The sequence below is a fragment of the Corylus avellana genome, chromosome 8 (genome assembly GCF_965113065.1).
Source record: "Corylus avellana chromosome 8, dhCorAvel1.hap1.2, whole genome shotgun sequence".
NCBI lineage: Eukaryota > Viridiplantae > Streptophyta > Magnoliopsida > Fagales > Betulaceae > Corylus > Corylus avellana.
Genome location: NC_142497.1, coordinates 866,177 through 882,071, shown reverse-complemented (window position 1 = coordinate 882,071; position 15,895 = coordinate 866,177). Strand labels below are relative to the sequence as shown.

At 36.9% G+C, this 15,895-nt stretch overlaps 2 protein-coding genes across 5 annotated transcripts in view; both read left to right on the top strand.

Annotated features, from left to right (window-relative positions):
• GSL10 (glucan synthase-like 10) overlaps positions 1–8,721 on the top strand; it is a 50,700-nt gene extending 41,979 nt beyond the window's left edge. Inside the window, exons 38-52 of the mRNA XM_059574087.2 lie at positions 674–789; positions 885–968; positions 1,063–1,175; positions 1,979–2,031; positions 2,098–2,274; positions 2,641–2,688; positions 3,136–3,294; positions 4,328–4,441; positions 4,521–4,609; positions 4,942–5,100; positions 5,177–5,279; positions 6,555–6,674; positions 7,309–7,359; positions 7,473–7,655; positions 8,261–8,721. Of these exons, the coding sequence (XP_059430070.2) occupies positions 674–789; positions 885–968; positions 1,063–1,175; positions 1,979–2,031; positions 2,098–2,274; positions 2,641–2,688; positions 3,136–3,294; positions 4,328–4,441; positions 4,521–4,609; positions 4,942–5,100; positions 5,177–5,279; positions 6,555–6,674; positions 7,309–7,359; positions 7,473–7,655; positions 8,261–8,491 (1,800 nt within the window). The 3' untranslated portion in view covers positions 8,492–8,721. The remainder of the gene's footprint in view (positions 1–673; positions 790–884; positions 969–1,062; positions 1,176–1,978; positions 2,032–2,097; positions 2,275–2,640; positions 2,689–3,135; positions 3,295–4,327; positions 4,442–4,520; positions 4,610–4,941; positions 5,101–5,176; positions 5,280–6,554; positions 6,675–7,308; positions 7,360–7,472; positions 7,656–8,260) is intronic.
• Positions 8,722–10,117: 1,396 nt separating this feature from the next.
• Positions 10,118–15,637, top strand: LOC132163718 (PRLI-interacting factor). Of its 4 annotated transcripts, none has more exons than XR_015912970.1 (3): positions 10,118–12,131; positions 14,450–15,030; positions 15,566–15,637. XR_015912970.1 is itself a non-coding variant. In XM_059574090.2 (2 exons), exon 1 carries the CDS (start codon positions 10,529–10,531, stop codon positions 12,113–12,115), a length of 1,587 nt encoding a protein of 528 aa, XP_059430073.1. In that variant the 5' UTR covers positions 10,118–10,528; the 3' UTR covers positions 12,116–12,131; positions 14,450–15,496. The 4 variants fall into 4 exon arrangements, 1 of the variants encoding a protein (XP_059430073.1); XR_009438325.2 differs by lacking the exon at positions 15,566–15,637 and having other exon boundaries at positions 14,450–14,627; positions 14,712–15,496; XR_009438326.2 differs by lacking the exon at positions 15,566–15,637 and adding an exon at positions 15,148–15,496.
• The last annotated feature ends 258 nt before the right edge of the window (positions 15,638–15,895 follow it).

Here is a 15,895-nt window from a genome sequence, read left to right as displayed (position 1 = left end):
TATAAATGTCAAGAACACAAATTGTAAAGAACCCATTTCTGGTTCTTTTTTTTTGGGTGATTCCTACTATAATAACTTTTCTGTCAGACTCTGTATGTTCCATTTTCATTCAGTTTCTATCATAGTTTCCTGAATATATTATTTCCTAGTGAACTGTGTTCCGAACCACATGATCCCAAAAGTGGCGCACTTTCATTCCAACTTTGATCAAACATTTAGATTGTTCCTTTGTTTATACTTTGAAAGACAGTAATTTAAGTCTACTACTATCTTACATATATTACAAGCTTTACGACCAAGACTAATGAAAATTATTTTTTTTGATAAGTAGTCGAATGAAAATTATGAATGTTTTAACTTAAAAGACTGGCTCATCAAATTTCATCTTCCCGATGAAAAGTATATAGAAAGTTATGTTTACCCTACCATCAATCATTCCACATCCTATAGTAAGTTGAACACCTCATTAGGTACCCATTCCATGTTCCATGAGCATCCGGATTTTACTTATCTTTGGTTTTTACTTTCTTTTATTTGTTTCATTTATGGTTTTCCAATAAAAAAGATAGGATCTTGCCTTATTCCACTCTCGTTGGATTACATAGTGTTTGTGTCTGAAAATTTTCTTTGCAGCTCTGATTAGCTGTACTGTTGCTTAATATTTATACTTTAGGATAATTATTTTGAGGAAGCCTTGAAGATGAGAAACCTTCTTGAAGAATTCCATCGTCATCATGGTATTCGTTTTCCCACCATACTTGGTGTCAGGGAACATGTATTCACTGGAAGGTATATCCTTTGAATCCTTATTTATTTTAAATCTCACTCTCTGACTATATTTTCTATTCATATACTGTCAACTAAATATCTGTATTGATATGCAGTGTCTCTTCTTTAGCCTTATTTATGTCCAATCAAGAAAGTAGCTTTGTGACTCTGGGTCAGCGTGTTTTGGCAAATCCTTTAAAGTAAGTTCATTCGAATTATGTAAGCGATTTGATTGGCTTCCTGGTATATCCTAAATTGAGGTTAATTGACATTGATGTCATAATTCATTTTTAGGGTCCGTATGCATTATGGCCATCCAGATGTTTTTGACAGAGTTTTTCACATAACCAGGGGTGGTATTAGCAAGGCTTCACGTGTTATCAATATTAGTGAAGATATCTATTCAGGTTTCTCTTTTTATTCTCTAAGAAAGTTTTGTGCTCATTCTGTCAGCTTGTGTTGTCCTTGTGTGTGTGTGTGTGACTCATTTAACAGCAGTGATGTTTGAAACCAAGCGTCTAAAAAATTTCTTTACTGTTGCAAGGATGAGGTTGTTGCTCAAATGTTGTGTTGGAGAGCTTTTATTTATTGTTCTCAACACTTCGGTCTGGCTAGCTTTCCCAATATGTTTTATGTTGTTTTTTTTGACATGAGGGAAATAGTCAAACTTTTGGTCGTGTTTGCCTCCATTGCATATGCTCAAGCCCATCTATTTCAGATTTCAGTTGCTTTTTGCAGTCACCAGCTTCATCTTTTTTCTTGGCTCTTTCTGAAGAGTGGGAAGACTCTTTAGTTGTTGTTGTTGTTGTTTTTTTTCCATGTTCTAGCATTGGCTACTTCCATACTTGTTGATGACATTTTAACCCTTCCAGAATAGTGGGGAAAGAGGACTTAGGGTTACTTGTGGGAGCTTTTAGAATAATTGAAGGGGTTCTGATTCTCCTTAAGAAGTGTTAGGATATCATATTTAATGCTCTCTTTCTCTCCCTATCACACAACTGTACGAAGTTGTCATCTCATAAATGCTTTATCCTCCCCCAGTGCATGTGATTTTGTCATCTATATGGACCTTATGACTGCTGTACTTCTACACTTCTTGCAGTATCTTATATCCTTACTATATAAAAGGATATGCTGAGCAGCTACAAAATTGCTTTGATATTTTTTATTTTTATTTGCTGATCTATTAAGTTCTGGTGTTAAAATGCAGGATTCAATTCAACTTTACGTCAAGGAAATATTACTCATCATGAGTACATCCAGGTAAGCTTGTTCGTTTCATCAATAGATGCATCAATGGGATTTGAGTTTTCTAATGCAGTTTTACAGGTAGGAAAAGGACGAGATGTTGGGCTCAATCAGATCGCCTTATTTGAAGGAAAGGTTGCTGGTGGTAATGGTGAACAAGTTCTTAGTCGTGATGTATACAGGCTTGGGCAGCTCCTTGATTTCTTTAGGATGATGTCATTCTACTTTACCACTGTTGGATTCTACTTTTGTACAATGGTATGCCTTTGGTGCATAATATTGACTATGGATTATCTTTCTTGCAATTAGTGGTTGGGTGGACTGAAGGTTAAAAAGGGTAGTTAGTTGATGGGGTTGTAGCTGGAGTTAACTCCAAGTTGGTAGTTTGTAAAAATACTTATTGATAAAATGAAGCTTTGATGTTCTTACTGCTTCAGAACTCTTGTAATCTATAGTTTTAAAAAAGGAAAAATATAACAGTATGCTACAGAGGCGTTTGCCTCCAAGATAGTTACATTCAGATGTTGAATTTAGAACTCCATGATACCTTTATCATATGGAAGCTACTTTTATTTATGTCTGAACAAGTCTTTGTTCTGTTTTTTTTTTTTTTTGTCTGTGCAGTTAACGGTGCTGACTGTATACGTTTTCCTATACGGGAAGGCATATTTGGTATGTTGGATTTTATTTATTTCATGTGACAATTTTATCGTGCTTTCAGCCACTGGCAATCAATTTCTCATTTCTCTCTAAAACTATGCTGCTTCTGTGTCTGAAAAGTCGGTCACCATATTGGTACTTTTTGTTGGCATATGAGCCATATTTGGCATATATGAATATCTTATGAAAGTATACTTCATAGTCATGTGCCTTGTAAGAAAATATTTGATATCCTATTGCAATAAATCAAGTTTAGATTATTCACCTTTTAATCTTAAACGGTGATTGTATTACTTCTTTTTATTTATATTAATAGCACATTATGATATTAAAGCATTAAGTACCATCTGGACCTTGTCTCATGTTATAAGAAGTTGGGTGGTTGGTAGTTTCTCTCTCCGTGTCTGATGGATTAGTCTCAATTAGCTTTTAGGGAGTTGTTACATGATTCTGTTTCAGGCGCTATCTGGAGTTGGTGAGGACATTCAAGTGCAAGCTCAGATAACGAAGAACACTGCGTTGAGTGCTGCTTTAAATACACAGTTCCTCTTTCAAATTGGTATTTTCACTGCTGTGCCAATGGTTTTGGGCTTCATCTTGGAACAGGGTTTCTTCAGGGTAAATGCTTATCCTACATGTTTTGCATATCCGTTTAATAATTTACTCAGGAATATGTAATTCTCTTCATATATATCTGTTTGCTTATTATATTTATGAAAGATAAATCTGAGTTTTCTCCATCATGCAACAGAGCTATATGTGCAATATTTCTTGAGTTTAATGCTGAAATAATTGTGTATCAGTTTCTTCTGGTTCCGTTTTTCTTAGCTGTATGTCCTTGGCAGTGACCAACAAATACATTGCAATTTGGTAGAATGAATTAGATTGATCGGTGAATTGCATTATTATTGGTTACCTTTCTGATTTGTGCTCCAGACAGATAGTCTGAGGACATAACTTCAAAGTCTTGATAATCAACATAATCTTTGGGGTGTTGGAGAACTGTAAATTGGTAACAAGTGCAGTGCCTTCAAGCATAAGTTCCTTCCATTTCTGTCAATATATACGCCACATTGTTTATTGAAGGGTTTTTAGTCTCTTGTCCTTTTGGTGAGTGTATACGCTTCAAATAGATGCAGGTCATAAAGCATGGAGATTGCAATCTTACAAAGTTTCCTTGTTTTGATTAAGTTTGACTTTGAATGAAATTTGATGTACAAAAAAAAAATTGTAGGCTAAAATAAATCAATCTAAAAAATAATATGAACAAAGAACTAAAAATAATGGCCTGTGTTGAATTCACATTATATAGATGATTCTTTGATACAGAGAAATTATAGCCTGAGGGAAGGGGTGTTTACATGGACACTTTTCAGTATCTGGGAGCATTTGAGTTAACAACATTGGCCATAAGTTATGATCGAGTGTATGGACGATATATCCTAATTGGCCTTTTTTTTTTTTTTTTTTTTTTCCTGTCTTCTGAATTTAATGAAAGTAGTGTTCTTTCTACTTTTAGTTGGATTTATATTTTTTGCCCAATTCCTACCTTTTACTTTCTTTTTTTTTTTTTTTTTTTTTTTTTCATTGGGAAGTCTATTTCTTCCCCTTTTGCTCTATGGGTTAAATTTTCTTCCAATTGCTGCTGCAGGCCATCGTCAGTTTTGTCACAATGCAGTTTCAGCTTTGTACCGTCTTCTTCACATTTTCTCTCGGCACAAGAACTCATTACTTTGGCCGGACGATTCTTCATGGTGGTGCAAGGGTATGTTGCTGCTCTCTTTTCTTGTTCAATTTCTTTTCCTGGTATATATGATGTTAAATCAATGTTTATCTCTCAACAGTATCAAGCAACTGGTCGGGGATTTGTTGTCCGCCATATTAAATTCTCCGAGAATTACAGGATTTACTCCCGCAGTCATTTTGTTAAAGGGTGTGGTTCTCTCTCTCTCTCTCTCTTTCTCTCTCTCTTTGCGTGTGCACATGCGCGCACACATGCTTGTGCTAAAGAAGGAATTGCATTGTCACATTGTAAGATGTTATGTAAGGAAAACTTGGGAACGTAATTGATTTTGTAATCATATTTTTTGGGCATGTACTTTTTGTCAGTAATACGCTCATGTTTCTCCTCTATATTTGGCTTCTACCTTTGTTTAATAGAAACCATAACTAGTGTTAAAATTGATGCAATTCCTGTCTTCCAATTTTCCTATGAAGTGTCTATACTCCTGGAATGACTACCATAGTTCATCGTCTTGTCTCCAGATTCGAAGTCGTGCTTTTGTTGATAGTGTACCTGGCATATGGATATAATGAAGGTGGTGCACTGTCGTACCTTCTTCTTACAATTAGCAGCTGGTTTATGGCTCTTTCTTGGCTTTTTGCTCCCTATTTGTTCAATCCATCTGGGTTTGAGTGGCAGAAGTAAGTCTATTTTTTGTATTGGCTGAAAGGAATGTCTGCTCCACTTTATTGACTGACATAACTGTTTTCCTTTCAGGGTTGTGGAGGATTTCAAAGATTGGACTAATTGGCTTCTTTACAGAGGTGGAATTGGGGTGAAGGGTGCGGAAAGTTGGGAAGCTTGGTGGGATGAAGAACTGGTATTACATCTGTTCTTGGTTTGACATGGTGGTTGAATTTTTTTTTTTTTTTTAAGTGGAGGCAATTTATTAGAGCTCTGGCCTTTTATTGATGACCATGAAGTCATGTAGTTCAAAGTTTGCATTTAGGATAAGTGATGATTTAACATACTATCAGAAGTAGGGTTCTGAATTCAAACCTAAACTATACAGTTACTGTGTTGTTTGGTTCCAAACATAAGGTGAGTGTTAAAGTATTAAGTAAATGATTAAATTTATCATTCTTCTTAGCACTTTTTAATGAGATTGCATTACTTAGTAGGGAAAAAAAAGAAGAAAAAAAAGTTATGTAGTTTGAAGCGTCTTGGCACTTGTGAACCAATGATGCATTGCTTAGATAGAGTGAACTATCATATTGTTATTAGATGGTAATGATAAAAATATAGAAGGATAGAATAAAAAATAAAAAATAAAAAAACAGAATTTTTTAATGTAAAACTCTTATACTGTTTTCTCCTTTGCAGTCCCAAAAAGTTAAGCCTTTAGGAAGTGGGCCTACAATGTATGTCAAGCTCACAACCACACTAACACCAAACATAAGTTATAAGCTTTTCAGTTAGAGATGATCCGGTAATTAACATGTCTGTTAGAAAGGTTTTTTTTATGAGCAAGAAAACCTGGCTTCTTTCTTTTTTGTGAGAAATGAGTTCTTTGGAGTCTGTGGCAACTTGTCTCGGGTGAGGTGTGAGGTCAAGGTATTGCCTGGTGGGTTACTATGGCGAGGTAAATAAGAATTGAACTTGTTGAATATTCATTATTAATTTATGAATTGAATCTAATACTCCCTAAAAAAATATTTCTTCTTTTGGAATGGCACTGCTATTATTGAAAAGTTAAAAATATAGTGATCTTCCTAAAATAACATCTATTTTATATTAGAGGTGGCATGACTTTCAAGAAGAATATTGTTTACTTTTTGGAAAATCTTATTAAGCCTCATATTAACTAGTTTGGGTTGCTTGCGTCCTTTGTTGCCATTCAAGTCTACCAGGTTCATTGGTCCAGTTTGAGCACCAGCTCATTCCTTTTTACACAACCTAGTTACACTACCGTTGCCTCTTGTCCATGTAGAGCATTCTCAATTATCTTGTTTTTTGTTAATTTTTGTTGTCACTCCCGCTTTTTTATTTATTTATTATTATTTTTTTCTCTCTCTCTCTCTCTCTCTCTCTCGCAGTAATGAATGTTGCATCTGCATCGTACTTACCCCAAAAAATGTATGTATTGCATCTGCAGGCACATATTCGAACATTGGGAGGGAGGATAGCCGAAACTATTTTGAGTCTAAGATTTTTCATCTTCCAGTATGGCATTGTCTACAAGCTGCATGTGCAAGGAACGAATACATCATTGACGGTAACAGCTCTCTTCATAAATTGATACATTTTCAGTGCATCTTTCTTTAACAGGCATTCTGTTTGCCTACTTTTGCTAGTTAATATTTTTGCGAAATGCTGTTTGTATATCTTTTTTCATTTACCAAATAACCGCTCTACCTTTCCCATAAAGTATAGCATTTGATACACTTTTATAGTCCAGATTCCAGGCTTAACTGACATATATTATAGCATTGACCACATCTCTTGGACACTCACCAATACCATATCCAAGTTTTCAAATTTACATTGGCATTTATAAATCGAAAATTAACTTATTTGCACTGAATGGAGCGTGAGTGAGGCAAACAGCTAGTGTGAAAGCTTTGCTTAAGTCTACATTTGCAACTTTAACTGTCTTCTGTCTGTTTATTCTTTACAATTTGCAGGTGCCATTTCGTCATTTTGTTTACTTTGTTTTCTATAGATAATGGTTAGGGCAGTCTAGGTTTTGGGATGCAATTTTTAGGCTGTAATGGACTTGGTAAATGACTCATTGTATGGACCTAAAAAAGTACTATTGGCTAATCCCCGAAATTATTCTTATTTTGCGTAGTGTTTATGCTCACAAGTTCATGATGTTCATGTGTCACAATGTTTGTGTATAACTGTAGGTGTATGGCCTGTCATGGATGGTGCTAGCTGTGCTTATAATTCTTTTCAAGGTCTGTATTATCACCTATAATGCAAGTGCTGGTCTTCCAAATTTCAAATGCATGTTATTTGGTTTGTGATTTTAACCCGTCATTTCTTTTTCTTTTTTTGGGTGGTTTCATAGGTTTTCACCTTCAGCCAGAAGATGTCAGTCAATTTCCAGCTTTTGTTGCGCTTCATCCAAGGCCTCTCCTTTTTGGTGGCACTTGCTGGTCTAGTAATTGCAGTTGTATTAACTGACTTGTCATTGCCGGATGTATTTGCTTGCATATTAGCATTTGTACCCACTGGATGGGGAATCCTTTCGGTGAGTTCTCATCCGTAATCTTTTTCTTTTTCTTTTTCCTGTTATATATATATATATATATATATATATTGAGAGGCCCCTTACTTCAACTAGTCTCAATGTTGCTTGAATGCATCTTATGACAACCATAAGAGCAGGAATAAAGGATAAGAGGTAGATGTCCAGTTGGTTATGTTGTTTGGGATTCTTATCAATTGCATTGAGTCGTCATCAATTGAATTGTTAGTTACAGTAGTTTCTCTATAAAAATAAGTCATTAGCATAAGGGTGAATTCATTGAGTCATTTGATCGAATACCTTGTATGCTGGTGAACTCCTACCCTAACTGGAGTCATCTTTCAATAATATTCCTTTCCACATTTACAAACGCTTCACAAATCATCACCCAAACACAACCGATCCCTTTCAGGATCTCTTGGTTGTCGAGCAGGTCGCCAAGAGAGGGTTGCTCAAAAGGCAATAACCAAGGGTTGTTGACACCTATTCCTGTGCATACAACATTTCTTTGAATGCTTGTAATTGTTTTCTACTCTTCTTGGAGAAAATATTAGTGAGACCGAGTTTATTCTTGCATGCTTTAACATGATTTATACTATGATTTGCAGATTGCTGCCGCTTGGAAGCCTTACGTAAAAAAGCTGGGATTGTGGAAATCAATCCGTTCACTTGGGCGTTTATATGATGCTGGGATGGGGATGCTCATTTTCATTCCTGTTGCATTCGTTTCATGGTTCCCGTTTGTATCAACTTTCCAAACCCGCCTCATGTTTAACCAGGCTTTCAGCCGGGGGTTGGAAATTTCTCTAATTCTCGCCGGAAACAACCCCAACAGTTAGCTATGATGAGTACATTTAGCCCTGTACATTTTATTGTGAAAGAGAGACGTTCCACCTCAATGTTACTTGCCACCTCCCGAGGCAGTGTGATTTTTTTTTTTGTGTGTGATGTAGCAATCCCCTGTATGCCTATTTGATAAAAAGCGTTGTGAGTAGATATGTTTTGTTGATGGGTACTATATATAAGATCATTTTTGGTCATATAAAAATATATATTTTGTTATTTTTAATCTTTATTTTTCCTTCCCTCTCTCACAATGTTGTTTATTCTGAAGGACATTTTGTTTTGGTACTTCACATGAGATATGCTGTTATTTAGTTGACGAAAAGCACTTGGCCTGCGATTTCGTATGCCAAATGCGCGTTTTTAAACAAAATTACGGAAAGCATTTGGTTTGTAAATGCGTTTGAAAAATAAAAATTACAGTTCAAACCATATGCACCGAACTATGATTTTATCAAAGCCCTTATTGCATTTTTAAAATGTGTTTTTGTTAACTGCTATTTTTTCAAATCGCATGTTTTAAAACTAGTAAATGAAATGAACACGAAGATAGACACGAGATTTATATTTACAATAATAGAAATTTTAGATGAAATTGTTCATATTAGAACCGGGACAATCTTCAATTTGAAAGGGTGAAAATGTATTTTAGGAAAGAAAAAAATAAGAGAGAAAAAAGAGTTAGGTTCTATACCAGTAGGAAGTCAGACATTTTATCACTGGCTTTAGTGGGCCCGTTCAAGGAATAATTCCTAGCAAAGAAAGAAGAGAAACAAAGCAGAATAGAAATAAGAGTACCTGGTTCAGAGGAGAATATCCAATTACTTTGTCTCCTACCCACACCTTTTCATCCCCTCTTTTGGCAAAAAAGAAAAATGCTCACCAATTTTTGATGAAAGAATATTGATCCCTTGAATGATTTCCCACTTTCCTTTTGGTAAGACGGTTTATTTGGTAAGCATTTTTAAGTTCTTCCTATTGGTGAGAAGGAATAAACTATCCAAATCGATAGCAATTTTATTTATAATGAGCTACTTGATTCGCTATCGATTTGAATAGTTTATGAAAATCGGGCCACTCGCCACCTCAAATATAAACTTTTTTAACTTTTTATCTGTCCATCTATTTGCTACTATAGTTTGGGGTGGTTTATTCACCCTTTTTGTCACCTTAAGGGTGGTATTTGACCACCTAAAAAAGCTTGAGGGTGGTTCGGACACTCTTGAAAATTTGTGTGTTTTTTTTAAAAAAAAAATATTAATATTAATAATTACAAAATTTTATTTTTTTATTTTTTATTATTTTTGTCTTTTATTGAATGAGATACATGTCGTCTTTTTATAGAAGGTATGACTTAGTGGAACGATTATAAATTTAATGAAAGGTAAACAGAATGATCTGTCGCTATTTGAATTCAAATCAACTCTTGTTCAAAAGAAAGAAACTAAAAAAAATAAAATCTAGAGCTAATTACATTGCAATGTGAGCCCAATTATAGAGACCAGCATTATTCTTCGTAGAAACATAAAAGGGCAACAAGCCGTGTGAGTTCCAAATCCTATTGACGATTTCAATGACACATGGCCGACACGCAGCCTCCATCTCAACCATCCATTTCCGAATGCCCTAAATCCAACCGCCCACCCCACCCCTTCTCTGCCTATAAAACCACCCTTCGACGCTTTCCGAACACTCCTTAAACGACCCCTTTGGAAAGAAATCGCGATTCCGTTCCTCAGAGCTTTCCAGATTTCTAGAGAGAGAGAAAGCGCAAGAAAATCAATCACCCTCTCATTTCGCCTGAAAATTTAAAATTTTCTCGGTAAATAAAGATAAAACACGCTCGGAGATCTTTAATGATCGGAACATGGAGTAGAATAGGTTTCTAGGGTTTCGATCTGTGTTTGTTTGTTCGTTTGCCGCAAACGTTTCAATTTCGGATTCAGTTAATTAACGCACAAGGTATTTGAGAGGAATAGCGAAATATCTAGGGTTTTCTAGGGTTTGGTTTCGATTTAATTGGTGGAGAAACGATGAACGATCAGTCGCAGATTATGAATAAGCAGCCTCCGCAGATGATGAACCAGATGATGAGCCAGCCTCCGCCTCCTCAGATTCAGATGATGGCTCAGTCCCAGGCGCTGAGCCAGTCTCAGCAGCCGCAGATGATGATGCTGAATCGGAGCTACAACAATCAAGTATGGCCACAACAGGTGGCTTCGATGGATCATCCTAACAAGAAGTTCCAGAGCTCTTCTTCTTTGAAGCCGAATTATGTGATGACGGCCTCGAAGCCGTCGATGAAGCCTGGACGAGGCAATTGGAAGGGTAAGAAGGTTCCTGATAAGCGCAAGGACCTAAGGAGGATGGAGAAACCGATGTCCATGCCGATGTCAGTGCAGATGCCCAACACGGCGGTGATAAGCGGTCCGAGTAGCAGTGGAGGGTACAAACCCCCAACTCTTCAGGAATTGCAGTCACAGAATAGGCTGAAAGCCCGGAAATTCTACCCTAAGAAGAAATTTAACAACAATAGGTTCGCGCCTTACGCGCCTAGGAACACGACGTCGTTTATAATCAGGGCGAAGAAGGCGGGAGGGATTGCCGAGCTGGTGTCGCCGTGTGCTGTGACGCCTGCGGTGCTGCCAACTCCGATGTTCTCGCCGTCAAGGGAGGTGCTAGGGGATATGGCCAAGGAGGAGTGGGGTGTGGATGGGTATGGATCGATGAAAGGGTTGATTCGGCTGCGATCACCGGGTGGGAACGAGGACGAGGAGGAAGATGAGAATGGTGGGTCGAGTGAGAGTGATGTTGAGGAGCACGTGGAGGTGGAGAGGAGATTGGACCATGACTTGAGCCGATTTGAGATGATATACCCGAATTACAGTGGGGTTGAGTATAACAATGTGTTGGAGAATAGGGTGGATGATCAGGATTCACATATAGCGCAGTTAGAGGAGGAGAATTTGACGTTGAAGGAGAGGCTTTTCTTAATGGAGAGGGAGCTTGGGGACTTGAGGAGGAGGATGCTGTTTCTGGAGAGGCAGAGCCGGGTGGTGGAGGATGTGAATGAGGAGGTGGTGGAGAACGGTTCTGAAAACGAAAGCGAGGGCGGGTCGGATGCCCCTGCTATGATGGGTTGTGAGGTCAATTCGGAGATGGAGTATGTATCTGGAAACGGAGCCAGAGAGAGAAACGTTGATCATGACAATGATGGGGCCTCGGATACTGAGGGTGTAGGGGATGTTTCTATGGAAGAATTCGAAGAAAGGACAGAGTATGTTTCAAAACAAGTGGTTGCAGAAAAAAATGAGCCTAAGGATAAAGAAATTGGAAAGGAAAAAATGAGAGCTGAGTTTGTAAGAGATGAAGTCATTGCAGTGAAGGATGAGGCCAAGAATGAAGAAGCAAGGAATGATTTGGTACCAGATGGAGAAGTGATTGCGAAGGAAAATGAAGTCAAAGTTGAAACGGCGCAGAATGAATTTGTACCGGATGAAGTAATGGCAAAGGCAAGGGATGGGTTTGTACAAGACGGATGGGTTGCGGAGAAGGATCAGTCTAGGAATGAGGAACTGGGGAATGTGTGCTCAGAGAAGAGCATTGGCGACGGTGACTAATCTGTCCCGCGTTAATGTAAGTAGCTTCTCTGAACAGATATTTCTCGGGAACATATCACTTACTGTCGTTGATTTGTGAAACTTATGGATATATGAGATCTAAGTAGATGTAGGTTATTAGTTTTCTTGTTTTTCCTTATATTTTCAGTGGTTTGATGGGGAGATACAGAGTGAACCGGCATTGTTCTTTTCATGTTGCCATCATTCCACGAAATAATCTGTTTGGTTAGGTTCTACTTTCTTAGTTCGTGTCCTTTTTCTGAAGGTGCAAAGCATAAATCTGTATGTTTGCATTTTATTAAATCTAAATTTGAAAAGATCCTGTGAATTTGTATGGTACAACTTGTGACTATTATGTACTGGTACTTTTTTTGGCTTAATGGTACGGGAGCGTTTTATTAGTGTATTTTCTGCTTGCTTTTACTATAAATATTCATTATATTTTGTTGAGGACTAACTTATCAAAAAAAAAAATATTTTGTTGAGGACTAATCCGTTTATATTGAACAGAGACATCACTAGTCCTGTTCAACTCCTGGTGTGGGCTGATGTTCTGGTTTTCCGTATTGTTGATTCTTCTGTTTGATTGCTTTCAATTACTTGTCAATCAAATTGCTTTCTTCTATTCTATCTGTTAAGGAAGATCTTCCATGTTTGTTACTCTAAAAAGTTGTCTAGCCTTTTTGTTGGTTGAAGCATGAGGAACTTTAGGGTGGGTTTTTTCTTGTATAAACCATGGATTGTTCTTGAAAGTAGTTGTTAAAGTACTGCATTAATGTTGGTTGCTTGGTAAATTTCACTGAAGGATGTGGGGTTGGCTTGGGGGCAGGGGGTTTGCTAGCTGGTAAATTCAAATTTGTGAAAGAAGTGGATATCATTTGTAGCTCGTTCTTTTCTAGAGAGAGATTGAGGAACAAATTTTGAGATTCAGAAGTGATGGACCAGCTGCATATGTTTTGGAGTTCTTGTATATTTTCTTTTTTTAACATTTCCTTTTGTTTGATGCATCAACCGGATAGTGTGAGATATTGATTTGATCCCTTACTTTTTTGCTTATGTTGTGAGTTTTGCTTGGATTTGCTAGTGGGCAATAGTCCAAAGGGCTTCCAAATATTTTATTATTGATTAAAGATTTCTGTACTTCATGTGTTGTTAGTCATGGATCATAGAATCAATTAAGGTATAATGCTGATAACTCACTCTTTTTGCTAAATTAGTGAAAGAAACTCTATTTATTGAACAATTATTGTTGAACTCTCTAATTCTTTTTCTTGAACTGTACAGTAATAGTCAAGCCATGCTTGATGCCACACACGGAAACACATAGGAGACAGTTTGAGTTGGTTTCTTCTCTTGTATATTTTTGTGTACTTGGACTCCACCAGCGAATGGTTTCCTTTTTTTTTGTTTAACGAAATTTTACTTAGGGATATGCAGAGACGAGCAAAGAATTACACATGAAAACTCACTTTAGTAGGTGAAATCCTCACGTGGTCCAACCAAAAGCTATTTTTAAAAATTTTCAAAATAGGTATATATCTATTAAGAATAAATTGTCAACTAGCCAATAGATAGTAAGATGATCATGTTAAAATCCAATTCAATCCTTCTATTTCTTTTGGCCAAAAAAAAAAAGTTCTATTTCCTCACTTTCTTTAAGTGCTTTCACCTCTCTCCATCTGTAATCACTTTGAGAAATGAAATAGGAAAAGAAGAGATTTAACTATTTCTTTTCCGGAACACTTGCTTATTGATTTATTGGCTTCTAGGACCATAGACCAGCATTATGCATTTTGTGTCTGTGTGAGTGTGGGGTCTCTGTCTGGATATGCGTGCATCTTTTTGGGTTGCTGTGCACTATTGCTTGCACAACGAGGTAAATAAATCAATTAGAATGGGGTGAAGAATTGTCTCCTTAAATGAAGGTGGAAGTATGTTCAGATCCAATAAATCTTTATGCTAGCGAATAATTATTTTTACCTGTCAATATGGAAAAACCTTGTGTAATGATGCCAATGTACTCCTTTTCAATCTTCTAATCTATGTGATGTGTAGTCATGAATATATTTTTGAAATGAATATATGATCTTTGTTTTAAGTCATCAAGAGGTTTTTGTGCGACTCCCACATTAGATTCTGTTTTTGTTTCTCTGGTACAATAGAAAAGATGTCAGATACATTGCGGAATCTTCTAACTTTTTTTTTTTTGTTTTTTTTGGTATCTGGGTTCAGAACTTGCATCATTCATTAATATACTTGTGTGTTAATTGGTGAAATTTAGAGTTAGAAATACATGGAAGGTTGTTACCTGATATCAAAAGGCACTGCCTGTAGGTGACCTGAACTCCGGAGAAGGTGGAACTGGGAGAATCAATAGAAGATCAATTCTCCAAGCTGCATTCTTCCCTGCCTGTGTAAACATGAGAATTGGGAAAGTAGGAGCTCGCCCAATGGCATATTGACTGCTTTTTATGTGCTCATACTTTTGGTGTTGATGCCATATGTAGAGTTGGTAAAAGTTGATGGTACATCATAAATAATGTTCTTTCCGTTGGTTGTTAGACCATTACTGCATCTACTATTCTTTTTCTTGCAGTAAATACTTGTGATCTAGGCAAACAACTTCTTGCTGCTAACCATGGTCCAGTCGTATTTCCCTTGGCAAGAGATATTGTCTGAAGAACGAAATTTGGAATCTCAAAAGGGGTGAATTCATTTGTAGTTCTATACAGGGAGATGCAGTTAAACATGTTCCTGTGGTCTCGTTATCTTGCTGGTTAGTTCTATTTGATGACCCACAATTATCATTGATTTTCAGAATGCAGCCAAATAAGTTCAAATCTCCAGCACACCACTCAGAGGATCTGGCAAAGAATTCAGGTCAAGTTTGGGGTCTATGCTGCATATGAAGTGAGGTATTGCACAAATTTCATTCTTCCCCCAGCTTTTGTTGAAGCATACTGTTGTGCTATATGGCTGTTTCATATCCTTTTTAGCCACGACTTTTTGTTCACTCTCTGAGCAACTTCCAGCCTTTGCACCATCAAGTACTTCCTCCCTTTGTAGCAAGTTGCAGGGTGAGGTCGTGGGTTCAACTCCAACCGGGTGCGTGTGTTAATCCTCACAGCCTTTGCTCTGTTGACCGTGTTTTGCGCTGTCTCTACTTAGAAGAGTATATAAATACTGTTATGCGCTTGACTCAAGTAATTGGCAGTTCCTTTAGTTGTCTCTTTGTGCTTTATTCTTTTTTCCTTGGCCGTTTATGTACTGACACCATGTTTGGTGCGATGTTTCCTGGATTAGGTATAATCTGTGGGTATTGTCACAGGATTGCCTGAAAACCCATTATTTTATATTAAATTCAAGACATTTGTTTTCTAATTGTGCTTTGTTTACCTCCCTCATGCTTGGTAAATTTGAAACTAGAACTCAGCCATCCATCTTTTACAGATTTTGTCAAGCCACATATGGCCAACTCTATTATCAATTGCTCGTGGAAAAGATTAGCAAGTTGTGAATCAGTTCTTCCATGAGCCTCCAAAGATTCATTATCATATTACGCGAGACACCCAAAAAGCAAAGGCAAAAAGGCCACAATATTTCACACTGAACAAAGACGGTCAATATCATTTATTCTAGATCAAAAAGAGACTGGAGATGTAGAAGAACCAAATGGGTAAATTCAATGATGTTTATACGTTGAAAAGGAGGTAAAAAAAGATGCAAGGAGATTCTAGATAACTCACATTTATATACATACACACATCATACACAAATATT

What these genes read in the sequence shown, in the direction of transcription:
- LOC132163718 (XM_059574090.2), top strand. Translation starts at nt 10,529, where the DNA reads ATGAACGATCAGTCGCAGATTATGAATAAGCAGCCTCCGCAGATGATG.